The 23,765-nt window shown below is 48.6% G+C and overlaps 6 protein-coding genes across 6 annotated transcripts; 3 read left to right on the forward strand and 3 right to left on the reverse strand.

Annotated features, from left to right (window-relative positions):
* The first annotated feature begins 110 nt into the window (after window positions 1-110).
* SAICODRAFT_83438 (nucleoporin Pom152) lies at window positions 111-4,005 on the forward strand. The gene is made up of 4 exons (XM_019171322.1): window positions 111-2,063; window positions 2,118-2,858; window positions 2,912-3,831; window positions 3,883-4,005. Exons 1-4 carry the CDS (start codon window positions 240-242, stop codon window positions 3,962-3,964), a joined length of 3,567 nt encoding a protein of 1,188 aa, XP_019022562.1. The 5' UTR covers window positions 111-239; the 3' UTR covers window positions 3,965-4,005.
* Window positions 3,966-7,716, reverse strand: SAICODRAFT_95627 (Nrap protein). Its single transcript, XM_019171992.1, has 3 exons — window positions 7,621-7,716; window positions 4,165-7,566; window positions 3,966-4,107 (listed from the first exon to the last, which is right to left on the reverse strand). Exons 1-3 carry the CDS (start codon window positions 7,672-7,674, stop codon window positions 4,015-4,017), a joined length of 3,549 nt encoding a protein of 1,182 aa, XP_019022563.1. The 5' UTR covers window positions 7,675-7,716; the 3' UTR covers window positions 3,966-4,014.
* A 98-nt stretch (window positions 7,717-7,814) lies between these two features.
* SAICODRAFT_95631 (putative cystathionine gamma-synthase) lies at window positions 7,815-9,942 on the forward strand. The gene is made up of 5 exons (XM_019171993.1): window positions 7,815-8,008; window positions 8,064-9,242; window positions 9,295-9,485; window positions 9,544-9,770; window positions 9,820-9,942. The coding sequence occupies exons 1-5, from the start codon at window positions 7,845-7,847 to the stop codon at window positions 9,925-9,927; spliced, it is 1,869 nt and encodes a 622-aa protein (XP_019022564.1). The 5' UTR covers window positions 7,815-7,844; the 3' UTR covers window positions 9,928-9,942.
* A 5,978-nt stretch (window positions 9,943-15,920) lies between these two features.
* On the reverse strand, window positions 15,921-18,075 carry SAICODRAFT_20816 (ATP-dependent RNA helicase DHH1). The gene is made up of 3 exons (XM_019166331.1): window positions 17,817-18,075; window positions 17,088-17,751; window positions 15,921-17,033 (listed from the first exon to the last, which is right to left on the reverse strand). Exons 1-3 carry the CDS (start codon window positions 17,858-17,860, stop codon window positions 16,206-16,208), a joined length of 1,536 nt encoding a protein of 511 aa, XP_019022565.1. The 5' UTR covers window positions 17,861-18,075; the 3' UTR covers window positions 15,921-16,205.
* A 294-nt stretch (window positions 18,076-18,369) lies between these two features.
* SAICODRAFT_9103 (uncharacterized protein) lies at window positions 18,370-19,010 on the forward strand (the record flags this gene model as incomplete). The annotated part of the gene is made up of 3 exons (XM_019171733.1): window positions 18,370-18,649; window positions 18,708-18,865; window positions 18,915-19,010. 3 exons carry the CDS (start codon window positions 18,370-18,372, stop codon window positions 19,008-19,010), a joined length of 534 nt encoding a protein of 177 aa, XP_019022566.1.
* Window positions 19,011-19,242: 232 nt separating this feature from the next.
* On the reverse strand, window positions 19,243-22,632 carry SAICODRAFT_60054 (P-loop containing nucleoside triphosphate hydrolase protein; the record flags this gene model as incomplete). The annotated part of the gene is made up of 5 exons (XM_019169729.1): window positions 19,243-19,492; window positions 19,547-20,868; window positions 20,920-21,569; window positions 21,639-22,545; window positions 22,597-22,632. Coding segments are annotated over 5 exons (3,165 nt in total), but the record flags the coding sequence as incomplete, so codon positions are not given.
* Between the last annotated feature and the right edge of the window lie 1,133 nt (window positions 22,633-23,765).

Here is a 23,765-nt window from a genome sequence, read left to right on the forward strand (position 1 = left end):
AAATACGACAAAGTCAACTCAAAAAGCAATTGACAAAGGTGGATCTGATCCATTGATCTGCTGCTCTTGTGATAATGGCTGCTCCTCGGCCACCGCCAGGACAGAAGACACTCATCCCTGAGTCCGTTCTCGATGTACCAACACAGCGATTATACGCCGTCTCTGCATTCTTTCTCTTGCAGGCATGGAAGTTGTATGAGGTAGTAACACTATACACCTCCACAGAAGGTGACCTGGGGATGGCTTGGACGTTCAAGTGGATGGCCTTCGACGGACTCTTTCTTACAATCTTACCACTGTTATCAATCCCATGGCTCAGTTTCCAGCAGACAACAACAATCATTCAAATCTGCATCATTTGCTTGCTCGACTTTGGTGTGTCCATGAGATTGCAGATTCCCCTCGGCGCGATCTTCTGGGGCATCGTTCGTCTTTTCTATGACAAAGAGCTTGCCCTTTCTGGGAACAGGGTGAGCGTGAACGACATCATCTACAATTCATCTCACATTCTAGGACGTTACACTGTCAATTTGCTGCCAGAATCCACAGCAAAACTCAATCCGGCAGCGTCCGCTTTCTGTCTTGGAGAGTCAATCGACGAGGTAACGCTGCCGATCAGACTCAACTCGACCGTACCCATTTACTTGCAATACTCGCGTACCGACCTCGAAACATCGGAAAAGACTTACTTCAACGTGACTGGTCGTGATCTGAAAAGTATCATGTCGAACGCAGAAGACTATGTCCCTGAAAGGGGTGTGCCTTCCAAAAATGCAAAGTCCAAAGTCAAGGTCATCACGTTGGACATAGCGGAACCAGGACTCTACAAGCTTGAACGGGTTATCGACAAGTCAAAGATGGACGTCAGGCTATATCAATCGTCGGCTTTGGTTGTCGAATGCCCCACTGCTTCCTTCCACGTTGCTGAAGGTGCACGAAACCGACCAGACAGATGTACGGGAGACTTTGATGAGCTCACCCTGAAGGTACGAGGAGTCGCGCCTCTTACCGTCAAGTACAGTCAATGGATTGGGAAACGAAGGTCGACCACAACATTCGATTCTATTTACCCTTCTACCGGTTTTCAATCACCTGTTCTCAACTCTGATTCAGATACAGTAGCATTGCACAACTTTGATGACTACAGTTGGGCCTCTGCAACTGTGACTGACCTTTTGCTCAACTCAACGCTGCACACCTCTGGAGCATGGACTTATGAAATTGAGGAAGTCACCGATGCTGTCGGCAATGTCGTCTCGCACCTGGCTGACCGCCGCTCCCAAGACGAAAAGGACAATGTTGACAGCCTACGCTCGTTCAGATTCAATGTCCACGAAAGGCCTGAGTTGAGTTTTGGAAACTGTGATGCGGACCGCCCGATCAAGCTTCTGAAGGGGAGAACGGCACGTCTTCCCATTTCTCTGAAATCCTCTGACCTTCCTGTTGGAGCACGTGTTGGCTATGTCAACTCGACTTCCATCATGAGCGAACCTGACCCAGCAAGCCTCGACTACGATATCTTGCAAATGGTTGAACTGAGTGGAAGACATGATTACGTCGAGGCTCAACGAGCCGGAGTGTACTATCTGCTCGATGTGAAAAGCCAGTTTTGCAGGGGCCGCGTGATGTCGCCAAGTGCGTGCATGGTATATACTCCCCCGGAACCGGCAGTTTCCGTCGCGTTCGAGGAGATCAAGGATAAATGCGCTGGATCCATTGGAGTTACGGCCGATCTCACTTTTATGGGTGCTCCTCCTTTCGAGGTTGCCTACCGGATCACCAAGGATAAGAAGCATGTACAAGTCAATCGAGTCAAGATCTCTCGATCTCGGCATCAGTTGAAATTCATGCCTGAAGAAGCTGGGCACTATGACTACCAGTTCCTCAGTCTGGATGATGACAATTACATCGGGGTACCATTGGATTCCAAACCCTTCCAGACTGAGGCAAAGGTCTTCCCGCTTGCCGGCGCGTCTTTCGTGGATGCTGGACGGCTGTCCCAATACCAGACATGCATTGGTGGCACTGTCGATCTTGATGTTAAACTCATCGGAATGGGACCGGTATGTCATATTGTTCAAGGAATGTGGAAGAATATCGCTAACGAATGTTTGCAGTGGAAATTGACTTACGACATCATTCATGACGGCCAACGACAGCAATATTCTGCCGGCGAGATTACAACGTCTATCTACAAGATCACTACACCTCCTCTCACGGGCGGCTCACATACTGTAACGCTGGTTAGCATCGAGGATTCGCATGGCTGCAAAACCATGCTCGGAGAACGAGATGCCGTTGTTGAAGTGCGGAGACAACGTCCCACGGCTGCTTTCAATGGTGGTGCTGTTCGTACCACTGCCGGCTCCAGGGTTAAGCTTCCCGTGCGGTTGACCGGTGATGCTCCTTGGGAGGTCAAGTACACTGTCCCCGGTCTGGGGAGCTTGCCAGTTCTTACTGTGATACGTGATCCTAATGGATTTATCGAAGCTGAGGAGGAAGGCGAGTACGAGATTGTGGAGGTGAAAGACAGGTATTGCCCTGGCTTTGTTAGCACGACGCATAAAAATGCAGCCGTGGAATGGTTGGAGAGGCCGAGCTTGTCCCTTGGCGTGGACGCCGGCTCATTGCGTGAGGGTGATGTTTATACTCGTAAGTCTGTCTGTGAAGGCGCCGAGGACGTATTCGAAATCAGCTGCCGTGGTCTTTCGCCGTTCACTGTCGATTACGAAATCATCCACGCCGCCGAAGACGGTAAAGAACTCAGTCGCGAACATCGTGAATTGACCGTACCTCAGGAGATTGCATCAATCAGGATGCACACTGGTCGTGCGGGCACGTGGAGATACGAATTTAAGGTAGGCTGGGTCCCCGTTGCATCGCAATTGATTCATAAGCTAACCATGTCCAGGGGATTTCCGACGCCCGGTACAGCACCCCATCGGCACCAAACGTTACAGACGGCAAAGGAGTACTCGTCTTGGAACAGATCATCAATCCACGTCCTGAAGCACGCTTTGCTGAGGCAGGAAAAGTATATCGGTTTTGTTCACAAGACGCAATCGATGATCAAACCAACATCGAAACTATACCTCTGACTTTCAAGGGGAAAGCGCCTTTTGCAGTCACCTTCGACGTCAAGCATGACAGATCTGGGGAGACCGAGTCTTTCGTCGTGAATGCAGTGCGTTCCTCAGAATACGCATTGCGTGTTCCACGGGAGGCCCTTACTCTTGGCGATCATGTCATTACGATTACGCAGGTCAGCGACGCCAACGGATGCATCCGATCACGCCAGGACCACGCTCAGAAGGTCACGGTCTCTGTTACCGAGCCAGCATCGATTGTCCCGATTGATAATCGCATTGATTATTGCGTGGGTGACAGAATCGGTTTTGCTCTTCAGGGAACGCCGCCATTTGATATCGAGTATGTCTTCGACGGCAAGAAGCGTGTCGCTGTTGCTTCAACCTCGACGTTCTCTCGTGTTGCTGAAAGACCGGGAAACTTTACTGTGGTTGCTCTTTCGGACCATGTGAATAATTGCAAGGTGGCAGTGGAGCTTTCCAAGACTATACATGATCTCCCATCCCTGAGAATCCGTGAGGGTTTGACCGTGGTGGAGGATATACATGAAGGTGACCAAGCAGAGATCACCTTCCACTTCACCGGGACAGCGCCTTTCTCGTTTACGTATGTTCGGAGTGAAACGAAGAAGGGCAAACGACGAATTCTAGAGACACACACCGTCACTGACGTAAACAGCGATCACTATACTATATTCACGTCTCAACATGGAGATTATGAGGTGCTTGAAGTTCGTGATGCTTGGTAAGTTTCACTTGATGATTGCGTGAATTTGTGCTCATTAAGATTTTCCAGGTGTCAATTCCCACGCGAACCTCTTCACTCCGGTGGAAAGGGTGGTCAGAAGCTTTTGCAGCATACAGATAGTTCTGGCTAATCCACACAGGCAAAGCACACAGCACAATTAGCCAAGCTAATAAATATACCCTAATTTGATTCCTCAATCGATCCAATCATGTCACCACCCACTCTCTGAATTTCTGCCAAGATTGCAGCTTTGTTGATAACGAACTTGGCTTTCTAATTAATAACACTGTAAGTACAATGGGGAGCAGACGAAATCGTGAATAGTCTTACCTTATCCTTTGCAACTTCAGAAATGGGTTCAGCAGAGAAACCCAGGTTAACTTTGAAGGGCTTTGCTCCAAGAACAAGGGGATTCCATAAGCCACCCACAACAGATCCACCTAAGCCGTCGTAAAAGAGCAACAAACTATCTCCATACGTCGCCTGTACTTCCTCGAGGAATCTGCAGATGGGGTCAAAGCCAACTTGAACGTCTGCGATTGAGTTCGCCGCGGTGTTTTTGTATTGCTGAGTACGGCCAGCAAGGAGTGACTTGGCATCAACGGCAACACTCTTGTAAGCAGTCGGATTGCATTCGGCATTCAGATGAATCAGAAAATTATAGTCGGAAGTAGGTGTGGCAAAGATTCGCTGTGCAGGACCAGTAGCCTGCATTAACTGGCCCAAAGTTGCTCTTGCCAAAGCGGTAATCCTAGCTGCAACCAATTTCGTCGGCTGCCTGCGTGTCCAGAAGCTCTCCGTGAGGTCGTAGCTAGTCGCAACAAACATTGCATGATGAGCCATGGCGGGGTCTTGCTTGCGAAGCTCAGCCATCTTCTCAAGGATGTCCGTCCTCATGCTTCCACTGATAGAACCATCGAAATCAATGATGAGGGGGTCAGCACGCCAATCCCAGCCTCCCAGGAAAGCAATGCAGCGAGCAAAACCGGTTGAAGTGCTGGCTGGAGTAGACCACGATCCGGACTCCGTGAATGAGCTTGCGGCAATCAATTCAATCAACTCTTCGGGCACATGACATGTCAAGAAATGCGAATTGAACCATCGCTTCAACACACGAACGACAGATGACAGTGATGGGTGCTGTTGGCAGAGTGCTTGCATTGCGAAGGTATGCCTGGGGGTGTTAAGGAAGAATCTGCGATATTGATCAAGGGCTCTTTGATAATTGTCTTTGTCCTTGCCAAAGACAGCCTTGCCTTTGAGGGAACGCTCTAAGAGCGTCATCTCGCGGTCGTGCTGAATTCTGGCCCGGAATGCGTAGCCATTGTCATACACCACGTCAAGGAAGCCAGCATTGGCGATATCCAAATCCTCGTTCTCCAAACCCACGCGAACAGAACAGCCCTCGGCGGTGTTCTCGAGAATCTCGGCCATCTTTAGAAGGAACGCAACCTTCGTTTTCTGAATAGCCCGAAGATCATCGGGCCATCGGCCAGAGCTCTCAAATTGGACTACAACATCGATAACGTCAACGTAAGAAAGAGCGGCGGGCACCAGCGGAAGCTCTGAGTACTTGCGAGGCAACGGTGCCAAAACTGTAGAGTACCTCAAAGCCGCAGATGCAGGAAGCACGGTCGAGATGCTCAGAGGAAAGTCTTCCATGCCGTTCAGGTCCTTGACAAAGCGATCGAAGGCAAATAGGGCGGGCTGAAAGGTCTCGAATGGCTCACCCTGCTCGTAGATCAAGGACTTGAGTTGCTTCGGAACATTGATAAAGCGAGAAAAGTCCAGATACTTGTAATTGATGCCATCGGCGACGGCCTGACCAATGTGACGTTTCACGATATAGCTGACAATCTGCTGAACCACAAGCGCACGCTCTTCCACCGATTTCGCGCTCCACACAAGACTCTCCAGGATGCTTCCGTCTTTGAATCTTCTCAGTTCTGACTTCTCACCCCAGAAAGATCGGAAACGTGCTGCTTCCTGCTTGTCATCGGCGGCAGGCCCATGGTCGACAAGTCGACGAGATGCCTGGGGATCAAGTAGAAGGCCAACCTGAACAGCACTGGCGTCCGACTTTGGCGATGCCTCGATGGACCAGGAATCAACGCGAGTCCCGTTAATTGCAATAAGGCTGACACGGTCCGTCAACGCACGCGCAAGAATACGATGCAGGCGCTGCGAGAAGTGAACAGCATAATCAGGACAGTCCAGTCTGGCTGTCGCATCATACGACTTGTCGTGCGCCGAAGGCACGGGAACCGTAAAGAACAGGTCATATTTGAGGACAGGTTCATCCATGCGTTTCAAAAAGAGCGCATCAAAGTAGTCCACTGCGGTTTCGTTCAACAGGTTGAACGAAAGCACAGCTTCGTCCCGCAGAAACTTTAAGGACGCGCCGGACATTTTTCCAAAAAGGTCAAGGTGGTGCTTCGCGTCAACGAAATTGCCTCCCTCCACCACCACATCGCTCTCATTACCCATGATAGCCGGCTCCTTGACAAAATCCCGCTTAGCCAAGAATTGAATAGTTGACTTGAACAACTGGTAGGAACTGTAGCCATCCGCAAGCACCGGAGCATTTCTCGGACCACCACCCTGTAACAGGAATGCCATCAACATGGACCACTCGAAACTTCCAAATCCTCCCCTTTGGATGTCACCTCCAAATCCGCGTTGACGAAGCCAGATTCTTCCTAAAGTGCAAGCATCTCTGAAAGCGGCGCAAGCCTTAGTCCTGGCGTAGAGCAAGGTGAGATGGGGAAAGAAGGTCATGTCTGACAGGACCGAAAAGTTGTAAGTGGGCGTGGGCGGCAACTTCGAGTCGGTCGCAGCATTGGACGGGCGAACGCAGTTACGAGTAGGTGCCAATTTGCTGGCAGGGAACAGAGCATCCGGAATAGCCGGAAGCAAGCGAATGCAACACTTGGCCTTCGTGAAATCGAGTTCGCTGCCATCACCGCCGGCACGAATAACAAGGATTGGTCGTCGAACATCTCCGTTGAGGTTCGCAAACTCGATGTTGAAGGCTGATTTCTTGTCGGCCTTCCTAATACCAGCAGCAAGGCTTGCAAGGTAACAGGCACGCTTATAAAAGTAGCGATGATTAAGGTAATCCTTATCCTGGAAAATTTCGCTGGGCATGGTGATAGCAACATCCACATTGAACCCCTCCGGTTGCTTGATAACAGTCTTCAGGGCATAACTTCCAACAAGGTTGATATTTGCCGGTTTGCGGTACGAGAACTTATATTGTGCGTCTGCAGAAGGACGAGGTTCACAGAACGGAACCTGGATCTTGTGCTTCTTCGACATGTTCTCCTCAAAAGCAAGCAACGACGTCTCTGTCGTTTCCGGAATGCTGTCAATTACATTGCGAAGGTGGTGAAGAGCCTTCTCGACCGACTTCATCTTCTCAAGGTTCAGGCGAACCTCAGAAAGAAGCTCATCGATCTCAAGCTTGAAGATGTTGGACTTGTAGAGCTCGCTCGTTTCCTGCAGTCCTTGGATTTCCTCACGCGACGGAGGGGCGAAATGAGCATCCCTTCCCGACTTTCCTGCAGTAGGGACCATGGCAGTCTCAACGCCATCCATAGCGTCCTCATTGTCCTCGTCGTCACCTTCATCCTCCAGAAGATCATCATCGTCGTCCTCCTCAACAAAGTCCGACACCTCAGAATCCTCAAAAGCCCGAGGCGACTCTGGAGCGCTTGTTTCCTTCCGCGACGCCTATCAAATGTTAGAGATTGTGATTCAAGGCGTAGTAGCAACAATCCAACGTACCTTCTGCGCAGGCCCTGGGATTACCACTGCTTCTCTCTTGCGTTTGTCGACCATTGAAGCAGGATCGAATGGTCTCTGTGTTTTCTGGTGTTTTTCTGCTCTCGAGGTGCCGGCGCTTCCTTACCAAAAAAGTTGGGTCACGTGCACCGCCCCGCTGATGGGTCGAGTCTCCCGACAGACCTGATCCACCACCAAACTCCTCGACCGACATCAGATCAGCTTACATGGGAGCTGTCTTTCTCGAGCCCCCGCCGACCGAAGTCGGTGCTCCGATCCCTGCAAACACTCCTCATGCCGTCTCGGTAACGTTGCCGACGTGGAAGGCCAACGTCGCATATGAAGAAGGCGAGGAATGGGTTGTGGGCAAGATGCGTAACGGATACCCTCGGTACGTTTCTTCGACTGTTATTCTTATCCTACGCTTCTAACAGTGTTGATCAAAGGTTCTTTATCGATTCCCGAATCCAACATCTCACCAAGATCTGCCTGGAAAGGTTTGGCAATGATGGCGAAAAGGCTATGCTTTACCCTTCACGAAGGGTTGCTGAAAGGTCGCGAGAGTTCATCCTTGCCAAAACCCCTGCCGACGCGCCTCCTCTGGTTCGGATCGTGGAATTCACCCGGCAGTGTTCGCCGACCGAAGATGACAGAACTACAGCTGGACCTGTAAGACTGTTCATCGTCCTGTTCCCTGCGGAGTTATATTCGATCGCGAAGCAGTTCTGGCAGCATACTGGCGATGGTGTATCCAGTCGCATGGCGGAATATTTCCTGCATACAGACAATCTTCCATCGCGAGAAATCACACCACTATCTGCAGCAGAGTCACCGCTGCGAGCGGATAAGTTCTCCAAAGGACCTTACAGGTTTAAACATTATTCGCGAAGAAACACTGCTGAAATCTCGGCGACCGTTTCCAGCACTACGCCGGCGCTGTCGTCGCCTACTGTGGAAGAATCGCAAGGTGAGGTGCAAGATGGGCTGAGTCGTGAGCACATGCTGTACGTTGAAGAGCGTTATGGACGCAATCTGAACACTAGCTTTGCTGGGCAGGCTAAGGCGGCGATGAGGAGGCGAATCGCGGGCGCTTTGTCTGAGAATGTGGATTTGGACACAGCACTGGCTTCGACCCAGTCTGGAGAACCTCAGCAGCATGTTAGACAACGCTCTGCAAACGGCCTGTCCGAGAGTGACGTATACTTGTTCCCTTCTGGTATGAGCTCGATCTTCAACACGCACCGTGTACTTTTGTCTACATTCCAACCGCGAAAGTCTGTCTCGTTCGGCTTCCCTTACACTGATACCCTGAAGATTCTGCAGAAATGGGGTCCCGGGTGTCATTTCTATGGCCGTGGGTCCTCTGAGGAACTTGACGAGCTTGAAAAGCTGTTGGAATCTGGTGAACGCATCCTCGCCTTGTTTTGTGAGCTTCCTTCAAATCCCTTGCTGATGTCGCCCGATCTCATCCGCCTGAGGGCTCTGGCCGACAAGTATGATTTCTTCATTGTGGTGGATGAGACAATTGGCAACTTCGTCAATGTGCATGTGATGCCTTTCGCAGATATCGTTGTTAGCAGCTTGACGAAGGTATTCAGTGGAGACAGCAATGTCATGGGTGGCAGGTATGGATGGTACACCCCTGTTGAACGCTCAACTCTCTAACAATATTCTCAGCATGGTTTTGAACCCGGCCGGCAGACATTATCAGGAGCTCAAGGACGCTGTCGCCAACGATTACGAGGACATTTACTGGCCTGAAGATGCCATCTTCATGGAAAGAAACAGTCGCGACTATCTGTCCCGAATCAAGCGCATCAACTACAATGCTGAAGCTCTTGCCGACATGGTTGTGAAGCATCCAAAGGGTTTGTATTTGCTCATATTGGGAATAACAGAGCTGTGCTGATGTTTCATGTACTACAGTGAAGCAGGTGCACTACCCTAAATACAGTACGTCACGTGCCAATTACGACGCCGTGAAGAACCCGGAAGGAGGTTATGGTGGCCTCATGTCGATTACTTTTCACACGATAGCAGATGCGCAAGTCTTCTATGATGCCCTACATACCGCGAAGGGTCCGAGCTTGGGAACGAATTTCACCCTCAGCTCTCCGTATACCCTATTGGCTCACTATCTAGAGCTCGAATGGGTAAGTTTTCCAGACTGTTGACTGACCTGCACGTGCTGACTTTGTATAGGCGGCGCAATACGGTGTTGATGCAGCCCTGGTGCGTGTCAGCGTGGGGCTGGAGCCAACAGACCTTCTGCTACAAAACTTTGCGAACGCTTTGAATGCGGCACTTTAGGGATTGATCACCTAGACCAAATTCAAACCTCCTCAACGGCACCAGCTGTATGCGTACCCCTTCTCGTAAGGTTCATTCTTCCCGGGAGCTTACCCTTCCATGGCCATACATGGCTAGGTAGAAATGTGTGCTAAATATAGACTCATGGCAAGGTCACCCCCGTGTCCATCACGGGTTTTTCCTCGTAAAACTGTGGCTAAGGTCGCCCTGTCTGTCTGTCACGGGTCTTTTCCTTACAACGCTTATGCCTACATAGAAGAACTATATAACTACTGGGCGGGATTAGAACCCCCGACCTTGGGTCTAACGAGCGGCCCGGCGCCCTACGCCGGTGAATGTCGTGGATTTTGAGCTCTTGGAAATCCCACTCAAACTCTGTGCTGAAGATCGTTGTGGTTTTTGGCACTTTATTCCACGGGCACCAGGGTGTAAATTCCACGAGCAAAATCCACCAACGCTGGATTACGGGTGGAGCTGGAATGCGTACTACCATTACTAGTACTACTACGACTACTGCCTAGGTGTGTGCTCTCCGGGGAGCGGCCAGGCCTTCACGCTTACACCATGGCGACTTCCCCTAGATGTTTCCGCCATGTAACTGTATAGTCATGCTTATTTTTGGTATAATCCACGACCATGATCGGTTTTGTCATTCATAATGGCGGTGTGGATCATACATATCCATGATATTGTGACATGAATCATTGCCCAGCAGCTTGGTGGTAAATCCATGACGAAATCGTGACTCGTAATCCATCCAGCTGTAGTATACAATATTTAAGGGCGAAGTCCGGAACATCAGTATCAATTGGCTGAGAGAATGGAATTCTTGTTTTGTGTGAGATTTCTGTGCGTACTCCATGACTAATCCCAGAAGGATACACAATATTGTTTTTGATTCATATACGCGCGCCTAGGTGAGTCTCGGTTTAACCCACGATTTTGACGTTCATAGGGCTTTATTATATACATCCCACCCTATGGCGCGACTTGTCGAGGATTAAACCCATTCACTCCTAACTGCATAACTGCAGTAACTATAGTGACATTGTTACTGGCTCAATCCAAAATGTCAAGGATTACGATCCATGATTCTGTCTAGGATTGGCGAATCCCATGAAATTTGATAGATTATTTTCATACACTCAACTTTGAGGTAACAAGATAATCCATGTCTCGATCTGATTTAGTGCGGTTACTATGACCACAAGTGGTTATAATTCAAGCCGATCATTTCGTGCCAAGGTTTGATTACCAAATTCCCAATCCAGTCATATGCAAACGCTCTACGATGTAGGACAGTTATCGGTTGTACGGTTGATGCATATGCGCATGTTGGAGATGTACGGTCCTCACTTACCCGCCCAGAAGCGATTAAATGGAAGGTTCGCGGTAAGAAACAGCCAGGAGACAAGGCGTTGAGGACGCCGGGAGCACCAAATCGGTGCGAGTTCAATCATAGTGTCAATCTGTAATTTGACTATGATGATAGTGATGGGAAGTTCAACGACGATGAAGATAATGAAGAATAATGAGTTGACTGTGGCATAGGGGTATTATAAGTAGCTATCAATAGGCCTGGATTGATGATGCGGAATGTATTGAGATTCGTGAACGTCAGATATGTGCACTCCTTAGACAGAATACTTTAAGCGTGTAGTGTCCATAAACTTGCTTAAAGAATTCTACTACCCAGACGGATTCTGAGTTCAGGTTGTGCCCACAATAACCAAGTTTTTTGAATAACTCGATTCGTGGTTCTGGAGTATTTTAGTCGTGTTGTTTTTCGTGTTTGGTAAAATTCTGGGTCTCATAGGGACTGAAATGATTTGTTAGGACAATGTGTACAAAGCCTCTGTCGGAGGAGGGCGGTGCGGGTGTAAGGCCAGCTTGTAATTGTATCATTCACAGACACATATGCCGGCAGAGTGCCGCTACACTCTTAGTTCCAGAAAGCATTGAAGATTGGGATCATAGTTACAGCTATACGCCATCGGTTTCGCGTTAAGGATCATGAAATATTTTCATGGGATTCGTTCATAGGAATTTTTCGTGGGATTTACATCATGAAATTTGGCGGACATGGAGATCCCATGGCGATCCCATGAAAATGTCATGGGAATCCCATGACCCTTACATCATATCAGGGCATTGCCATGGGGGTTGGATTCGTGGGGCAACCCTACGAGCCCCCCGAATTCGACTCCATGAATACCTGATTCGTGATTGCACAAATATGGAGTAACATATTCCACTTTCAGCAAAGGCACTCGAATAAGTCATTCAACTGTACGAAAAACACGAATAAAGTGGGAAAGTATTCAAGTAGAGTGGAATTCCAATTCATGGTACACGAATACCTTATTTGACCTGGAATGATATTCGTCAAGGATCAATGGTCTTTGGTGGCGGTTCTTTGGCCTGCGACACAAGCCCTGATGCGCTGATGCGCTTGCGCCCACCAAGTCCTCAGCACCAACCAGGAACCCACCACCATCAACGTCTGAATCTCCCTGGATGTGTCACGACTGACTGACGAAAGCATCAAATTCTACGCCTCCTTGGTGCTCTCCCATCGATGTACGAGTCCCTGGCTCTCTCCCATCTGTTCTCCTGATGCTATGGCTTGTATCGTCCCAAGCCAAACTGGGCACATGATCGCTGTTGCTGAAAGGTTAACATGATGGTTGTTTAATCTCGACAATCTTGCTTGATGTCTCCTCTTATTTGGGTGAGTAGAACCCAGACGGAACTGCTGCTTGCTGGTGGAACAGGCATTTACATTTGGAAATGGCTGTACCGTCAACTGCTGTCGGTATCGTTTGAATCTCATAATAATACCAATGGGCCTAGATTGATGGGCTGTGATAGATGGGACCAATGAATGTCACGTCTGTGTAGTGTACAGTCATGAGGTAGAAGAGTATAACAATGTAGTGGTGGTAAATTGTATAGAATATTCTACTTTCAAGTCGAATTAACAATCCAGATTGTGCCCAGAATATCCCATTAACTCGAATAACTCTATTCGTGATACTGGATAATTTTTATTGGGTTTTATAATCATGTTTGGTAGAATTTAGGGGTCTCGTAGGGCAATGACGGTGAATACGGGGTGATGCATATATGATATATACATGACATTGTGTATGTTGAACAATGTTCGTATGTAGGAGGAGGCCCTCCGTACGATCTCAAAATTCATGGATTAAGACCGATTTTCTTAGGCACGCCCCTAATCCGTGTCAGAATCATGCATTGGTCTGGGATTATAGGTGAATTACGTGTCCGATCGTCGATTACAATCCGTACAGATTTCAGAAAAGATTACGGATTAAAATTTATGACCCAATCATGTATTAAACCCGAAACACACGCGTGGATTACATTCTACAACATTTTCATGGATTACCATCCCCGAATAGAATCATACATGATCCATAATTCCAAATCATGATTTAAACGGGATTTGGTAATCCATGATTCTCGCGACTGGAGGGCCTTCTGGGTTCAATGAAGGAAAACAATGTGCGCACATCATGCTTATGCCAGCATGCCATTTTTCCAGAAGGTTGTATGTTATTTTGGAAATGTCGTTAGGTGACTTTTTCTAGGCAATTATCCTACAATATGATTGGGGGGAGCCAGGAAGAAGCAGGAAGAATGGAATTTTGGAAGGAGAGATCATGAAGCAAGGATTGGGAACATTCTCTTCATGATTAGAAGGGATGCCATATAATAAGTAAGAGAAGGTCAATTGGGTCATTGAAGATATTAACAATAGATATGTCTCCTGCAATTAAGCAGGAGGCGCGAGGAGGAATACTCGGGATACTTCGAGTAGGAAATCTAAGGAGGGATAAGGAATCGGGTATGATTGAGATCCCCTGCTAAGTAAGTAGAGGGGATAAGTTATAGACTAATCTGAGGTGAGGAAAACGAAGGAAGGGATAAATCGATAAAAAGGAAGGGATACAATGTTAAGATAATACGAAAAGGGAGGCTGATAAAGACATTAATAATAGATATATTCTGCAAGAAAGGAAATCGGATGATGTGGGGCGACTAGGAAGAGAGAATGAAGAATAAGGAATCGGGTATGATTAAGATCCTTGACCTTCTGGGACTGTAACTATGACACTGTAATCACAATTGGGCTTATGCGTCATAATGTCAAGGATTGCAATCCATGAGTTTGTTTGGCATTTCTTCCACAACAGTGATCTATGATTAAGCCCGGCTGTAAACAAATACGCAATGGGGACTACATGGCTTACACACTTACACAAGTAATTTTGGGTTCACGTCACAATTTTTACATTCACCCTGTGTCAAAACTAATCGTGGACAAAAAAAGTGGGATTCATCCTTGATCTTTTGTCATGGATTATGCGTGATTTCGCAGGCTATCGCGCGCCCCTTGCTTAATTTAATCAGCCATAATCCCTAATTTCTTTGGGTTTAATGGGGGTAGTCAATCCTCTACAAAAAATAATCGCTTAAGTTTTGATCGTGCGGTTGCCATGGCTACTATGCATAAACATCGATTATTTTTACGAGAACGACGAGCAGGGTCGTAAAAATAATCACTTAAAAATAATCGCCTAGGGCGAGCGGATGCGCCCAATTAGGAAATTCATGCAGATATCACTCAGGGTCTGCGCATGATCTGCGTAGCCACGTTGCTCAACCTGTCTCGAGGCAAACTTACCACCATGGATATTCACGTGAGCATGCCTGCTGAAAAAATAATCTGTCTATGTTTTATAAGGGTTGGTCAGACCTTAGCGTATTATCCCCTGAATTATAATCTGATTCGCTGTAATTTTGTAGAGGATTGACTACCCCCAATCCATGATTCTATCAGGTAAGACTTGAAAAGGCAGGAGAACTGCTACAAACTGGGGGCAAATGCGTACCATTATGGGGGCAAAAATGCGAGAAAATGAAGTGTATTATGAGTATCCTTATGGCCATGGTAGCAGTATCATAGGTCCATAACTGAACATGTTAGCATAAGCTGACGCAAAGAGAAGTATCATCTATCATACCTGACTTTGATTTTCTTTGTGGAGACTTAGAAGATTTTCGGAAATTTTCAAGTGGTGGGGGGGCTCTGGTTTATATGTTCGCATTTCTGAATACCCACACACTGCCACACACTGAACCAAATGGAAAAGTTGTGACGTCATTATGATGTCATATATGCTAATCCTGTCTCTATATGATGCCGTAAACTGCAGAATTTTCTTTCCAGACCGTAATCCACGATAATGTCAAGGATTATGAGCAATGTTTCCATTGTGGTTTTTAGCGTGGACTGTAAACCACGCTAACTTCCATAATCCATGTGTAATCCTTGTCTAATCCATGATCTTGACATGGATTACACATTTTGTTAGGCCTGAATGGGTTCAATCCTTGACTACTTGCATCATAGGGTCATAGGGATGGCCAAGACCGAGACAGCTTTCATAAGTTCTTCTAAATTCTATCATGGAATTCCTTAGATGCATACGTTATCATGAAATTCCGTTTTGGAGATTCCATCTCGACGTGCATCAGATTCACCCATCGTTTCGCCATTGGAGGGTATAGCCATGGTAACCAAAGTGGGCATGCGCGCATTACATATGGATGTGATCATAGCAAGATCCGTGACGCTGAAAACGATGGCATCGAGGTTCCATGACTGCCTATGTACCTAAGTATGTTTGTACGTGAACGATGGCGTATATATACTTCACAACAACGTTGCTGATCACAATAGTCAAAAACGCGCACAGATGCTGAGTTGATTGGGTGCAAGCGAACGAGAATTCACGGCAGCCTTCGTTCCCACGGTGCGAGAACACCTTCGAGGTCGCGCACAACAGCTGTTGTAGAGGTTGCGAAACATTTTGGTCGAAAAGCTGTATTCAAGTACACTAAGTACACAAAGTACCACCGCCCGACCGGATTCTTTTTTCTTTTTTTTCTCTTCTCCGTTCCATACCTGATAGTTTGTTCAATTCAGTAGTGACCGCACACTGTCTGAATCTTGACTACATCTAGCGCAACCAAACTGCCTTCCGGTCGAGTAGACTCAGCAGTACCGGTCCAGCCAAAAAGAGCGTTTTCAGATAACCCATGAAACAAAACATGACAAGGACACCTGCAAAGGAACCTTGATCCTACCTCCTCTCCACCAAACAAACACCTACATGCACCATACAAACCACCATTCAACAACCCGCATCTCCGTCCAATTTCAACATATTTACAGACGCATTTTTGTTTTACTGCGCTGGAACGCTACCGGATGGCTCTGCCTCAACAGGATATCCGTTGCCCCGAGGTTGGTTCTGACCATACCTAGGGTTGCGTCCCATTGCGGCACCGTTGCTCTGAGGACCGGGCCCTCTCGCCGAGTTATGGTTCTGTCTTTGGTACTGTTGCCGTTGTTGATATTGACCCGGCTGCTGGTACAGCGAACGGGTTGGCTGATGCTGCTGTTGCTGAGCGCCGGCGGGCGGCATAGGGCGAGGAACTTGAGTAGGAGTGTCCATAGCGTTGGGAGCCACATACAATCGCTTGTCGATGGTGGGCGGAATAGGCTGGATTTCCGTGCCCAGTTCCTGTTCGATCTTGTAAAGGTTGAAGCGATCTTCCCAGTTGATGAGGTTGATGGCAATTCCAAGATGACCGAATCGACCTGAACGACCGATACGATGAAGGTAGGTCTCGGCGTTCTTAGGGAAATCGAAATTGATGACAACGTTGACAGCCTGGATATCGATACCACGGGTCAGGAGATCGGAACAGACAAGGTTACGGCAGGCACCGTTGCGGAAGTCGTGGAAAACGCGGTTACGATGGTTCTGAAGCATCTTAGCGTGCGAGTAAAAGCAAGAGTACCCCAGCTCGGTGATTTTCTTCGCCAGAAGCTCGACACGGTTGGTCGAGTTACAGAAGATGATAGATTGGTTGATCTGAAGCTTGGAGAAGAGAGTGTTCAAGCAATGAACCTTCTGTTTCTCCTCGACGAAAGCATAGTACTGCGTAACACCACGGAGGGTGAGCTCATCCATGAGGTTGATTTCGTATGGCTTGTTGAGGTGCTTGTCCTATATAGGAGTCTGTCAGCAAATCCCATGTGCCGGAATCAAGATTGTTCATACCATAAAGCTCTTCACAACAAGTGGGAAAGTGGCACTGTAGAGCATAACCTGACGGTCCTTCGGGAAGTACGCCAAGAGTTGTTCAATGACAGGAGTGAACTCAGGACTAAGAAGCTTGTCGGCCTCGTCCATAATAAAAGTGGGACATTCGCTGAAGTCGGCAACACCTTTGCCAGCGAGATCGAGGATACGACCCGGAGTACCCACAAGGATATGCACGGGATCGGCAAGACGAATAATATCATCTTTCAAAGTTGTTCCTCCAGTAGTGACCATGACATTAACACCCATGTGCTTTCCCAAAGTCTTACAAACTTGAGAAGTTTGTAGGGCGAGCTCTCGCGTAGGTACGAGGATTAGAGCTTGAATCTTAGTACTCTTCGTGTTGACCTTTTCGAGGGCTGGGATAGTGAAAGCGGCAGTTTTTCCGGTACCGTTCTTGGCTCTTGCAAGGATATCGCGGCCGGTCAACGCAATCGGAATGGATTCCTCCTGAATGGGCGAGGGCTTCTCAAAGCCAGCTTCGTAAATTCCCATCAACAACTCACGCTTGAGGTAAAAGTCCTCAAACTCGTTTCCCTTAGTGGCGGTGACATCCTCGGTCTGCGGTCGAGTGTCCTTTGCGGGAAGGCTTAGCTGGTTCTTCCAATTGCTTTCATCAGAGCTGGTGGGGGGTTTATAGGTTAGCCAAGCGCATTCTAAACGGCACAGAGCAGTGGAACCAAGTACATGTTCATAGAAGCCACTTGCTGTGATAATTGCTCAGCAGACATGTCGTATTAGGATGATTCGTGGGTAACAATTGAAAGGCAAGAAGTATCGGACAACCGTGCGCCGTCGAAAGTCGCTTTGCGGAGGTAATTGATGGTGTAACTGGTAACTTGGTAGACGACAGCAGATACGAGATCAAGACGAAGCTGTCTACTGATTCACGCGTTGAACTGAGGATATAGCTGTTTGGTTTCGTGATCCAAGCGGAGTCGAGTTGCGATGGAGTGAAGCGCGGCCGCTGCAGGAGTGTCGTCGGTGGGAAGCTGGGAAACACGGGACTGGGTAAGGACGAACGGAAAAGAGTAGCTTAAGCATTTAAGTATGTTTTGTAAGCGTTATTCATGTTTAGAGACTGTCGTCTATGGCATAAGGCTGCACGACTTATCGACAATGCCAGGTGACGTTGACTACAGTCGGCGGAGGTATACAAACCTTAACCTTAACCATCGCCTTCATGAAGGCAACCGCCGCCTCGATACTTCCCTTGTCGTCTGTTGCCAGCGTATCCATCATGCAAATTCTCTCAACTCTATACACCGCGCTCGCACTGGCATCCCTTGCAAATGCCTCCCTATTTGCCGAACTACAACCTCAGCGGGTCCTTGCGCCTGTGCCGACGGAGACTGCGATTCCTCCGCCAATCTGGCAGCTCTGCGGCAAGACCTCAGAGCATACATTGCAGGCAAATGCTAGTGGTGTCACGATTGTACCGGAAAGCCCCGTCGTTGGCGAGAATCTCACGGTTACCATCCAAGGTTACTTGTCACATACAGTAGATTCTGGTTCGATTGGTAAGCTTCTCTCTCACGAGTTCAGCGCGGACGTGACTAACTGGTATTCCTTGTACAGATGTGGATTTGAGGTTGATGAAGTTCATCAAGCTGAAGAAGAACTTTGACCTCTGTGATGAACTGGACTCTGATCTGTTCGTAGAGGGGGAGTGTCCCCTACAGGAAGGACCCGTGACGCTTCGGGCTGTCGCACATATTCCGGATGATGTTCCCAAGGTGAATCGAGAATCCCTAGAATGCCTGTCATACCGCTAACAATCCATAGGTCACTGTTGATGGTGATATCATTCTTACCGATCAGGATGACAATGTCATTACATGCGTACGCATCGCTTTGAAGCTTAAAGGCAAAGATGAATGAGAGGTCGCGAAGGCATTTTGGCCCACACATTCTACCTCAGTTGTGCTCTCGACGGCTGGCTTTTAATTGGCTCTTATACAATGATTAACACTCTCATTGCCGTGCACGTCACTTCACTCCGGTGTGTGCAAACAAAATGCATTCCTCAGCGCCGCCCCATACAGCGCCGCCCCATATAACACAAGAAAACGTAAAAATCTTGATTACCAGCAGTAAAGTCTGCTGTTACATATCATCCAGCCGGCGCTGGTTTGCCGTAATACGAGGATCCATCATACGATGCACACGGACCTATGGGAAAAGTTAGCATAGATGTCATGGACGACAACTCATCGGTACTTACATGGCGACCCATCAGATCAGGCACGTTCCCCATATCCTGAGGCGTGATAAGGATGAACTGCTTGTTGGACTGTGATTTAGCAGCATCCACCATCATCGTCATGGAGATCTTTCTGTTGACGGCATCCATATATACGTCACTGTTGACGCTCCAGTCAGTGAATATATCCATGTACGAAGAGTCGATAACTTACAATTCATCCAACCCACGAATAGGACAATTCATGGCCTCCCAAAGTGACAAGAGCAGACAAACCGTGGAGAAGGACTTTTCGCCACCCGAAAGACTGCGTGGGTCCTTCTCTCTGCTCTTCGAATTGCGCTGATTGTTCTCTGTAGGACGCACACGAAGCTCTAACTTCTGCTCTGTGTGATTCACGATGAGCTTTCCGAGGAACCCACGCTGTGACAACATGTATTGGAACATTGACTTCGCCCGCACTGTGATCATCTTGGTGAACTTCTTCCACCTTTCGATCCGTACTTGGTTAGCCAATCCCAGATCCTGGATGAGCTCTTTTAATGCCTCAACTTCCTTCTTGGCCTGCGCGTGCGTATCCCTTGCCTTATTGAGCTGTATTTCTGCATCTTCAGCAGTCATACCCACCCTTTTCTCTGTGTCAGCAATGCTTTGCGCCTTCGCTTCCATCTCTTTGTCAAGGGCTTTGGCATTTTTATCTTCAGGCAGGTCGACTCGGTCGCAAAATCCCGAAGCGTCCCTTGTGAAACTTTCAACAAGATCTGCGGCTTTCTTAAGCGCAACTTGTGCCGCCTCAAGGTCGGCCCTCACTTGTGCCAGCTTTTGCACCCAATGATTGTGATCGTGAGAAGCTTGAATGCGCTCCCCGCCGACGGTTTCCAGCTTCGTCGTGGTTTCTTGCAGTTTTTCCTCTATTGTCACAATGGCTGCTCGAATTTGAGCACCCTCGCTCCTCAGCTCTTCCACCACGGTCTTGGAGCGGTTCATTGCCTGTACCAGATCCTGTTGCTGTCCTTGGTATATGGACTTTTCAGCTAAGAATTCAGCTATCTGCTCCTCCAAGGCCTGAATCCTTCCCGTGTCCGTGTTGACTCGGAGGTCGTCCCTGATTCGGTCGGCTTCATCTTCAGCTCGCTGAATATCAACCTTGATCGCACGGAGGCGCATAAGCAACTCCTGCTTTTCACGAGCAAGGTTACGCCCGGCTTGCTCCGCCTGCCTTACCTGAATTTGAAGATCCTGGATTGTTGTCTCCAAAACTTGGACGCTTTGCCTTGCCTTGGCTATTTCTGCGTCAACATCTGTCGTCAAACGCGACGGACCCCTGGGGACGACCGGTGTAGTGGATGAAACACCGCGCTTTCCTCCAACTCGATAGCCATGACCTGGACGATCGGGATTGAGGGCGTAGCAAGATTGTACCCTTGGTGGTCGCGTATACATAAACTCGTCGGCCTCGCGACGGTTCGCAATGAGAACGGCACTCTCAATCTGGTGGTTGACGATAAGCTGGCGCTTGACAAACTCATCTTCGATCTGAATAAACGACATTAGCTAGCAAATCTTGGAAACGAAACGGAAACATACGTCGAGAACACGTAAGATCGTGTCCAAATTGCCATTAGGTTCACCGCGGGAGTAATCGAAAATATCACGTTTACCCACAAGGATATTGATTCCGGCACAGTCGCATTTTTGCATCAAGCTATTTAACAAAGTGCGATCCTCATGCGAAGTAACAGCGAATGCGTTAATTGTTCCGCCAAGAACGACCTCGATGACCCCAACCCATTGCGGCTTCCGCGGCTTGATATACAATCCAAAGGGGCCGATAGGTCGTTCTTTGAAACGTCTATCTGCTTCGATCGCTCGCATGAGGTCCGGCATGTGCTCATGAAACCGTCTTAGAGCATTGTTCTTGCTCTGCTCCAAGGAATACAGTTGGTTTCGTGCTTCATCCCGTCGGTCGGTTTGTTGCTTCAAGTTATCCATCAACTTTTCGGTATCAGCGCGTGCCGTAGCAATTCGACCGTCGAATACTCGCAGCTCGTCAGTTATGCGTACTGACTCTGCCTGTTTTTCAGCCAGATTTGCATTCAGGGTTTCCAGCCGTGCTTCGAGGCCGGCGCGGACGCCACCATCACGCTCAGCTTGTCTGCCTTGTTCTACCTCAAGTTGTCGGCGTGCTGCTGTGATTTTCGTCTCGACCTCCTTGATCTGATTGTAAATATCACGGTCTTGATCCTGCAAGACGTCAGCTTAGGGAAGCAAAGACTATCGACAGTAACTTACAATATAGTCCTTACGCTCCAAATCAGCCTGATGAAGCTTCGCTTTATGTTGCTCCAGCTGAACCTTGAGTGGTTCCAGCTCTGCCGCCTTCTTCGCCTGAAAAGATCCATTGAGGTCAGCCATCCGAACGCTCAGCCTCTCCAGTTGCGCATTCGCCTCCTGTTCTTTTCTCTTGACCGAGTCCACCTTACGACCAAGTCCCGCAACTTTGGCCTCGGCCTCATCACGTTCATCTTCCCTCTCCTTGACCTGCGCCCACACCATTTGCTTCTTGAGCTCCTCGAGCTCAGCGTGCATGTCTCGTGTTCTTTGCAGATCGTCGTGTGTTTTCAAGGCTTCTTCTTCGGCATTTGCCAGACCTTCCAATGCGCTTTCCTTGCTCCGTAATACATGATTCGTGGTCTCGAGACTTTCACTGATGACGGTGTAATCCCTGTCTAGCTGAGAAAGCTCAACACCCTTCATGAATAGCACGTATTTCTCGTGTGGCGATGATGTGCTGAGGAATTGTCGCGCTGTGTCCTGCGTAAGGACGTTCATGGGATTGTCAATCTGCAGTCCCATAAAATCAGAGATTTCCTCGAGCTCCTCACGCTTAGTGGATATTGTTCGACCGTTCTGGGACTGGATTTTATAAGAGCTTGCCCCATCACGGCTGAAGCGTCGGACGACGACGATCTCATCCCCATAGTCTTCGTGCCTATAAGCATCTTCTCCACGGTTCAACAAAGTGACCGTGACTTGGGCTGTAGTCTCTCCTTCTTTAATGAGGTTCTTCATGCTAGAACCACGGTTGGTTGCCGTCGCCTTTCCACCTAGACATACCGTGATCGCGGTGAGGACCGCACTCTTACCACTGCCGTTGTGTCCGATGATGAAATTGATTTGGGGCCCTAGAGGCACCTCAAGGTATGAATGGCACTGTCAAATATAGTCAGCATAAGAAGTGCAGACTACGTGGGGTGTACTTACCATAAAGTTAATTAGTTGAACCTTTTTGATAACGCCTGCTTCTGCACCGCCTGCCTACAAGGAACGTCAGTACGCTTGCCAGAAATTCATTTCAAGATGCTTACCCTTCTGGGGGCAGAGCGTTCCCGTTGTGTATGCTGCAGGACCCCCTGTTGTACTTCGGCCTCATCCTCGTCGCCTTCATCCGACAGAGTAGACTCTTCAACGCTACGCGCAGTGGCCAAACGCGCTCCGGCTTCATCTTCGCCACCGCTATCCTCATCCCTCGCCAACGAAGACTCTGTTTGACGCCTCTTGTTTCCTGACTGTCAGAGGTAGTGTTAGAGACGGCCCGCGCATACATTTCGAGCAAGGCTACTCACCGGAGACGACACAACAGACGCGTCACTGCCGTTGTCTTCCACGTCAGGTTCAGTTGTTTCTTCTCTCCTTCGTTTTGCTAAGCGGGCCATTGCGAGCTCTTGTTTTGGGTGTACTTCAATGTTCGCTCTGGGAGACGCGTTACTACAGCCGCGGGTACAGGCGCCAATGCCCGCAGCTGGTTCTGCAACATGCGCAGACAGTACTGCTGGTTGCAAAATGCCTGTCGCAAACTGCAGGTAGCTGCACATGCTCCGTAAGTCCTCACCGTAAAATCAACAGAACAACTCCATTGAAGGCCTAGGAAGGTCGCAAACGGTTCGAAATGTTCGGGGAAATATGCGACAATAGCACACGGTCCATAGTTATCGAGAACTACATCGAGGGCCTTGATGTTCACCAACTCAGTGAGGTCATCAACCGATCGGTACGAACCATTTACAGGATTGTCAAGAGATTCGAGCAGGAAGGCACCCATGAGCGCCTCCCTACCACGAACTGTGGTAGGACGCCTCAGATTGACACCCGCATAGGCATGGTAAGTGAGCTGCCCCATCGAGGACCTTGACTTAAACGGTGGGCATGACAGCATATCAAGGCCCTGTATGATCTGAACCCTACCCTATACCAGGATGATTGCGCAGAGTTTATGAACCAGGAATTTGCAACTTCACTATCGAAGTACCATGTCTGTCGATACCTTAAAAAGATTGGATATACTTGAAAAACTCTCACCCTAAGGGCAGCTGAACGGAACGGCATTTTACGTGCGCAACACGCGATAGCAATGGCTGAATACAGTCAAGAAC

Source organism: Saitoella complicata (genome assembly GCF_001661265.1).
Source record: "Saitoella complicata NRRL Y-17804 unplaced genomic scaffold SAICOscaffold_20, whole genome shotgun sequence".
Classification (NCBI taxonomy): domain Eukaryota; kingdom Fungi; phylum Ascomycota; class Saitoellomycetes; order Saitoellales; family Saitoellaceae; genus Saitoella; species Saitoella complicata.